The sequence below is a fragment of the Mandrillus leucophaeus genome, unplaced genomic scaffold, assembly GCF_000951045.1.
Source record: "Mandrillus leucophaeus isolate KB7577 unplaced genomic scaffold, Mleu.le_1.0 Scaffold9, whole genome shotgun sequence".
In the NCBI taxonomy this organism is placed as follows: Eukaryota; Metazoa; Chordata; class Mammalia; order Primates; family Cercopithecidae; genus Mandrillus; species Mandrillus leucophaeus.
Window position 1 is genome coordinate 10,061,805 of NW_012109807.1, and position 8,416 is coordinate 10,070,220.

Sequence of the window (8,416 nt, forward strand, 5' to 3'; positions counted from 1 at the left end):
TGTGAATTCTCAATCTCTTATTTCTACCCACGCAACTTCCCTAAAAGTATAACTTATCTCTTTAAAACTTATATTCTTAGTATTATGAAAATATCTAGCACAGTCAAGATGTCCCCTTTCCACCACAGCATACCCCATTTCTCTCCCAAGCATATGGTAATTTACACACACGTTAGGGTGTTACAAATAATTTCCCTCTTTCCTGAGGGAAATTCAGCGTCCTTTGCCAGAACACTTTTAAAAATGTAAAACTATACTTTCACAGTCTAATCATGCTACAACCCATATCAGCAGTGACTTCTCAATAACTTTTTTGCAACACCATCTTAAATTTCTTTGTAGACCCCCATGGCAAGCACGGTAAATGCTCAATAAGTATGCTCTGAATGTACCACATGTACATGGTCTTTAGCCAGTATGAATTCTCTTGTGTTGGCCAAAGGTTAAATGCTCACTAAAAGCTTGGGCATATTTCTTGGTTTTCACTCCAGCATGAGTTTTCTGATGTTGAGAGAGGGATGAGCTCTGGCTGAAGGCTTTTCCACATTCCTTACACTTGTAGGGCTTTTCTCCAGTGTGAGTTTTCTGATGCTTTGTAAGAGACGAGCTCTGGCTGAATGCTTTTCCACAATCTTTACATTTGTAAGGTTTCTCTCCAGTGTGTGTTCTCTGATGACGAATAAGGGCTGAGCGGTCACTGAAGGCTTTGGCACAATCGTTGCATTTATAGGGTTTCTCCCCAGTGTGAGTTCTCTGGTGCTGAGTCAGGGCTGAGCAGTAGCCAAAGGCTTTCCCACATTCGTTACACTCGTAAGGCCGCTCCCCAGTGTGAGTCCTCTGGTGCTGAATAAGACCTGACCGATCACTAAAGGCTTTGCCACATTCGTTACACTTATAGGGTTTCTCTCCAGTGTGAATGACCTGATGCTGGGTAAGGAATGTGCTTTGGCTGAAGGCCTTCCCACATTCGTTACACTCATAAGGTTTCTCTCCAGTATGAATTCGCTGATGTTGAGTGAGGTATGAACTCTGGTTAAAGGCCTTCCCGCATTCATTGCATTCATAGGGTTTTTCCCCAGTATGAATGATGTGATGCCGAATAAGGGCTGAGCGGTGACTGAAGGCTTTCCCACACTCATGGCATTCGTAGGGCTTCTCTCCAGTATGAATTCTCTGGTGCAGAGTAAGGTGTATGCTCTGGCTAAAGGCTTTCCCACACTCCTTACATTCATAGGGTTTTTCTCCGGTGTGAATTCTCTGATGTAAGACAAAAGCTGAGTAGTAACTGAAGGCTTTCTCACACTCACTGCATTTCCAAGGTTTCTTTCCTGCACAAATTCTCTCATGCCTAATTATTTCTGAATTTTGTTTTAAGTTATTTTTAAATGACTCACAATGATGTAGTCTCTCTCCCTGCTGCTGAACAAGTAAGGACCTCCGAGTGCAACTTCTTCTAAATTCATCAAATTGGTAACTTCTCTCCCTAGAAGATTTCTGAGTGACAGCGTCTTGTATTAAATGTTTCTCATGGTTTTCCTGCTGACTCTCTAAAGAATCCTCACGTTCACTAGAACCTTCCTTTGAAAATCTTACAATTAACACCCCAGGGGCCGATTCTTCTTCAGAAATACCCTTTTCTGGAGTGAGCTCCTTGCTTTCTGGTATTGTTTCCCAGTCTGAAATAAGCAAAAATACACACGTGTATCATTTCCTACCCTGGGAGAAAAATAACTGCTGGGGTAGGAAATTAATGAGACATGTTTGTTAAGAATATTTACAGGGAACACATGAACTTCAAAGCTCTCAAAAATAGTCTTGCAATCTTGGGAGAACACAAGAAAAAAAAGATGACTGGACAAAGAAGTACAGCTGCGTAAAAGGAGAGTGTGTACAGGTACTCAACGTTCCCCTATGCAGCAGGATAGGAAATAACGAAAAATAACAGAACGAGACTAACAAGAGGTGATGTGGAGAAATAGCAGATTTTTTAAAAAGGATTTAGAGGAGACAGGGCTAGGATCAGAGAAAGATGGTCTTCCAAAGACTCACTGTACCCATCTGACCAGAGCCTTATCATTTCATGCCTCGAGAATGACCATCTTTACCTAATCTCCTTGCCACCAATCCTTTCCTACTCCAGTATGTCCCAACCACTGCTAAAAGACTAACTGCTGAAAACCATCTCCCTTTCACAAAAATATGTTGCTTCTACTGTCTCAAGATGAGACACAAATTCTAGAAGCTAGCATTCAACATGGTCCAGGTCTACAAACTCAAATGAGCACAAAGCTTATTAACTGGAAAGCAATTAATCACCTCTGATTGCTTACCATCACCCTAGACCCAGCAAACTGGAAAGAGTAAAACAGAACCAAGAAGAAAGAAAAAAGAGAGAAAGGAACGAAAGAGAAAAACAGCAGTGTGTTGGGAGAGGAAGGTTTAAACTCCATGTGTTCAGATTAGTCCCCAACCTCTCAAGATACGTGCCCCAAGTTCCTGGGCTTCCTAGTAAGAATTTGAGGGGGAAAAGCTTCATTGCTAAAAATGTTTAAATCCTTGCAAGCTTAAACGATCTTTAATATCCATTCCAATCATGTCTCTACATGAAATAAATTAATACAATACAGTGTTCTCAACTAGATATACTCAGGGAAGTGCCTGGGATTTTAAAGGACAAATAGGTAGAAGAGGTTAAAGGCAAATGGACTTCCAGCTAAGGGGAGTGTAAAAATTAAAGCCCCAAATGTTCACGAAGAACACACGGTTAGTGGAGGACACTGAGGGACTTGCCTATCTGATGTTAAGAGTTCAAGCTGAAGAACAGAGAAGGCAAAAAAGTTAGGCAGGTAGACTAACAACGGCTTTGAAAGCAGGTAGAGGAATACAGAACTGGCAGAGGAAGCAACTCATTGGGGCATCTAGCAGTAGTATGCTGCCTCAATTTTACAAGGAGAAGAGTAAAGAAAGTATAATTAACCAATAGTCTATTGCAGTAATCCAGTTTGACAGAAGTAACAGGGTCAAATCCATAACATCTTTCAAAACAGTTACTAGGACTTAATCGCTATCATTTGCTTAGCATATAGCCAGGTACTGTTTAAAACATTTCTCTTGGATTATTTCCTTTGATCGTCACCACAACAGTATAAGCTCTGTGCTGTCACTATCCCCATTTCACCACTGGGAAAATTTAAGTCACGGAGAACACAAGTCACCTGTTAAAGGTCACAAAGCTAATGAGTAGCTAAGATCGGGTTTAAACCAAGGGAGCTTAGTTCCAAAGTCTGCAGTCTTAACCATCATGCCATGCCGCCTCTGCTTAGACAGAGAAGGTGGCAAGGGAAAACCCAGAGATGAATTTACAGTCATTGATCTGAGACTCAAAAACATGGCGTTCGGCAAAGATAAAATGACACGTGGAAAATTCTGGTTTAGAGCCTTGAACCCAAGCAAGTTATTAACAAACATTACAATGTTGGTTTCATTGCACCTTATTTGGGAAAAAGAATTGGTTTGAAAGAGTAGAAAGTATTTACTTTCTAAAAAATCAAATTATAACTTTATAAACAGATCACCATCCACGGAGCTAGGATGTGGCACAGGGGAGACAGGGACTTCAACTTTTCCATGGGTCCAGCAATATCTGGACAGGCTCCTCCTCCATAAGCATTTCCATTGACAACCTGGGTTTTACTCGCACCGTTTTCAACACTCACGCACCTGGAGCGGCTGCTTTTGAAACTTCTCTCTTCAGTTCCTCCTCATGCTCCAACTGAGAGATTACATGAGGTGTGGAAATTGGAAGCCCTATACATAGGGAAAGAAAAAGGAGTCTGGTAAAGACCTCAGTGTTCATTCCTTGGTCTTCAGGAACATGGTAAGAGAGGGAGAGAGTGAGGTCAGTTCTCCATTTCTTCCTCGACAGTGCTCACGAGGTAGGAAGATTGATAGGGGGTTGAGTCCCTTACCAATTTTACCTCCCCCTATTTAAAGAATAAGCATCCATTCTCTTAAGAGTTGTTTTCATTAGCACTTTGTCTCCACATCCTTGGTCAAGGAGTAGAGAAGAAGGATGCTACAGGTCTATAAAATAAAGGTGTTTATGTCTAATTCCAGGAGTGTTAAAACTATATCCAGAAACAAAAGGCAGAAATTGCCTGTCTCAGGCCCTACTAGAATTAAGAATCATTGAATATAAGGACCCTGGAGCTCCTAGGAACTGAGGAGACCAAGGTACCACACTGGCTAAAATCATGGGCACTGGGGGAGCCATCCTTACCCAGCAAGACCAGATTCCTGGGCTTCTCAGGCACATCTCCCTGAGGAGAGTTCAGCTGCCTCCACTGGGTGAGAGCCTCGGCCATATCCCTGATCATCAGTTCCTGAAAAACCAAACAGATTGGTGCTCACCAACGAGCCTCCTTATAGAGGCCTCTGAAGAGGGCTAAAGCTGACAGCACAGGAGGAGGAAGACAGGAAGGATAAAAAGAGGACAGACAACATGGCCTCGGCCACCCTTTCCAGTACTAACATTCTCTGGTGAATTTGTAGTCCACTGACTCACTCTTTGCCTCCAGGCAACAGAAATGCATATTACCTGCAAGTAGGAAGGAAAGCACCTTCAATGTAAAACTTGAAGGTATGAACTTCTTAGTTTATTTATTAATAAATTGCAGACCTACAGAATTTGCTACTACTTATATAGGAAAAGGGGGAGAAAAATGTAATGATGAATTAAATATTTTCCTTATGGTATAGTTTTTAAAATATATGGGGTTCAAGAAATTGAAGTATTGTTTTCTCTAGTTTTCCTAAGAATGAAATCAGTTCCATATATACCAAAAATTAAGATGTTTCCTACATGTCACAGAATATAGACTTATTTGTAAAACAGTATCTGAAGCCCAAAATATTACGAAAGTTCCCAGAGCGTTCTTGTCATTTTTCACAACGACCCTGATTAGTCTGCCCCTGACCCCCAGTTGGTGGCGTTCTTTCATTTGCTTGAAGTGTGTGTCCTGTTCCCTTTGGCCCCTTTACACACCCTGCTTCCTATTCCTGAATATTCCGCCCCCTGCCCCATCCTTTCAGCAATGTGAATCCTTCTCTCCCTTCAGATCTCAGCTCAGGTGTTACTCAGGGGAAGCCTTCCCTGACCCTCCTGTGAGAACACATGTTCCTTCCCTTCCCTTGGGTTGTACACATAGAGGAGACCTTGTGACTAACATCAGCTCCACAGGAGCAGAGGCCAGGTCTGTTTTTGTTTACTGAAGCAGCCCTAGTACTTGGCACAGAGTAGAAACTCTGTAAATATTCGTTGAATATTTGAATGAAGAAAGGAAGGAAGGAACAAGAAGTAATAGAAACAAGTTTAAATGGGGTGTTCTATAAAAGTGTGCATGGGCACAGAAGTGGGGAGGAGAACAGAAGCATATTAAACATAGAAAACAGACCGGGCGCGGTGGCTCAAGCCTGTAATCCCAGCACTTTGGGAGGCCGAGACGGGTGGATCACAAGGTCAGGAGATCGAGACCATCCTGGCTAATGCGGTGAAACCCCGTCTCTACTTAAAAAAATACAAAAAACTAGCCGGGCGAGGTGGTGGGCGCCTGTAGTCCCAGCTACTCGGGAGGCTGAGGCAGGAGAATGGCGCAAACCCATGAGGCGGAGCTTGCAGTGAGCTGAGATCCGGCCACTGCACTCCAGCCTGGGCGACAGAGCGAGACTCCGTCTCAAAAAAAAAAAAAAATAAAAAAATAAATAAATAAATAAATAAATAAACATAGAAAACAGTGCAGGAGTATTTAGCCTAACCTTCTTCTAGATGACAGGCACAAAGTTTAGTTTGTTTACTAAAATATTGAAATAAGGGAGTAGAGCAGGTAACGCTCTTTTGAATCTGTTACTGCTGCTAAGATAAATGTCTAATAATTTTTCAAATTCTATTTTTTAAATTTCTGTGCAACTACAGTTTAACTTAAGAGTAAAATAAACCAGTCCTTGGGTTAGCAAATGAATCAGTTTTACATCTCTTTAAATTACCACTTGGGCCACAGCCTCTTGAATGAATATATATATATATATATCAAACGGTAAATTTTGTTTGTATTCAGCTTTCTAATGTATATTTCATAGTCTTTCAAAAATTATTAGTAAAACAATGCACCTAATGACATAAAGCTAAAAGAACCACCTACTCTGAAAATCCTCTGCCCAAAATACACTCTTAAACACTTTAAGTAAGAAATCCCACACATAAGGTCATACGCCTCAGGAGTAATCAGCACAAGTAATATAACGTGCACTATCTTTGTTCTGTACAAACAATGCTAACACCAACAGACTAACAGGCAGGCCCTCAGACTTCAGTTCCCTAAGAAAACCTCAGCAATCTACTCACTTAAGTGCCTGTGCCAGGGTCGGAAGGCACAGGCAGGCCAATCAGACACTGTCAGCAGGCGCTACTGACTTTCTCTCCCCTCCTCTCTCTGAACGCCATCTACAAATTCACAGATCAAAATCAATACTGGCATTTTCTCCTATGGTTTTATAAGGATCATCAGTACCTGTATGCTTAGGCCTGGTGTGAGGGAAACAAAGAGTCCCAGCACCTGAACCAAAGGGTCTGCCAATCTCCCACTGTCTTGGCCAGATCTTACAGAAGCATCTTTACGAATCTTCTCTCTCCAATCAGCTACGGCATTTTTCGTCCTGCTGGGCCTCTAAAAACCTTCATGGGGCCGTCATTTACCTCTGGAATAAGACTGAGTGTAGATTGTCCTGGGGTCTGGGTACAACACAGCCAAGCTTCCCTCACCACAGTCTAGGTCTCCCCACAGCGACTCACACATCCACACATCCTTGAAAGACCTCCAGCTCCCTCATCATTTGAAGACTTTTTTTTTCTTTTTTTGGCCAAAGCTGTTCTCTCTTGGAATATTCCCTTATTCTACCCTCCGACTACCCAATCTCTCTTGTTTTTCAAAGTGCAGTTTTTATCCTACACTTCTCCCAAACAGATGATTAAAAGAAAATCTCTTTCAGAGACTTTTATGACTTGTCTGGACCAATCATTTCTACGTTTAAAAAATATCTATTTCCTCATGTTTATTTTATCTATATATCTCTCACTGCCTTAGTAAACTCCACGACGCAGGAGCAAGTGGCTTTTACTTCTTTGCACCTCACCAAGGCCAATTACAGTACTGAGTGTGTGTGCAGCAAACATTCAGTGGGTAGGGAGAAAGCAACGCTGGGAAGAGAGTCCTGCACAACCGAAGACCACTTCCTGTGGGGTTCCTCAGTCATCAGTTTATCAGGATGAACCCAGTGGTCTAGGAATCAGGGCTGAGCAATTCCGTAACAATGGAAGGAAACATATCCTTGCTCTGAGAACAGAAGGAAAAAAAAAGAAGAAATCTAAACTTACTTGGGACCCAGGGGTCAGCAGCACAGCAGTCACGTCATTTTCTTTTGGGTTTCCAGCATGGAGAAGGTCTGAGTCCTCAAAAAGTGATCCTAAAAGTGGAGACAGGAGCCATGACGATTACTCTTTCCTTGCGATAAACTAGCCGGAAGTGCCACACACCAGCTAGTTGTCATCTAAGAAGAGTCAACACTGGGAACCAAAGGACAATCGCATAATATCCTTTAATCAAGACAGCCTTGACCATTGCTGCCTCAGGCTCCTCCTGTTCTCCTCTGCCCTTAAACTCCAGTAGACTGAGCATCTAGACATATAAATTAAACATATTTTTATCTTGCATGTGCTAAGTAGTCAAAATAATACTCCAAGTCTTTGTATGTCCATGCCTCAGTGATTCACCTCTGTTGTATTTCAGGCTCCCAGGATGAACGAAGACGAGTTAAATTCTTTTTGAACATTGGCTTTTCAGATATTGATACAATACCGACTGACTCAGAAAAGCGAAGGGTCTTACGGAAGAACCACCACCATCAGCAAAAACAAACCAAGATTGTAAACAAACTCCGTGACTTCTCAAATCCCCGCCTTCCCTTCCTTCCAAAAGGGTCAGATAGTCCCTTCCTACTGCCTGATGGGGTTCCTCTAACATCAAAAAAGAAGTCATTATCAAAAGCCAAACTTCAGAGGTGTTGGTATCTTCCCTTGGGCAAGGGAGGCGTCCAGCGCCTACAGACCAGGAGGGCAATGGAAGGGGCGGGCTGTCCCTCAAAACCCCACGTGAGACCGGCCAGCGGGAAGGGGCTCGTGACGCTACTCCTTCCTGAGCCTGCCCCACACTTTCTCCCTTTCTCCCTCTCCGGCGGGCACCAAGGCCGCCTCACTCCCAAATCCTCACCTCTGCCCCCAGGTTCCATGGAGACTCCTTCCTCCAGCCCGCGCTGGAGGCAACCGCCGCGGGGGAAGGGGCCGGGGGTCCGCCGCTCGCGTTCC

At 43.0% G+C, this 8,416-nt stretch overlaps 1 protein-coding gene across 1 annotated transcript; it reads right to left on the reverse strand.

Annotated features, from left to right (window-relative positions):
• Positions 1–408: 408 nt before the first annotated feature.
• LOC105531711 (zinc finger protein 501-like) lies at positions 409–8,410 on the reverse strand. The gene is made up of 5 exons (XM_011969689.1): positions 8,322–8,410; positions 7,430–7,518; positions 4,280–4,382; positions 3,721–3,807; positions 409–1,508 (listed from the first exon to the last, which is right to left on the reverse strand). The coding sequence occupies exons 1-5, from the start codon at positions 8,338–8,340 to the stop codon at positions 409–411; spliced, it is 1,398 nt and encodes a 465-aa protein (XP_011825079.1). The 5' UTR covers positions 8,341–8,410.
• Between the last annotated feature and the right edge of the window lie 6 nt (positions 8,411–8,416).

What these genes read in the sequence shown, in the direction of transcription:
- LOC105531711 (XM_011969689.1), bottom strand. An exon ending in CAGGAATCTGGTCTTGCTGG is followed by an intron (nt 3,808 to 4,279) that starts GTAAGGATGGCT and finishes CCCTATGTATAG; the next exon opens with GGCTTCCAATTTCCACACCT. An exon ending in TTCAAAAGCAGCCGCTCCAG is followed by an intron (nt 1,509 to 3,720) that starts GTGCGTGAGTGT and finishes ATTTAATACAAG; the next exon opens with ACGCTGTCACTCAGAAATCT.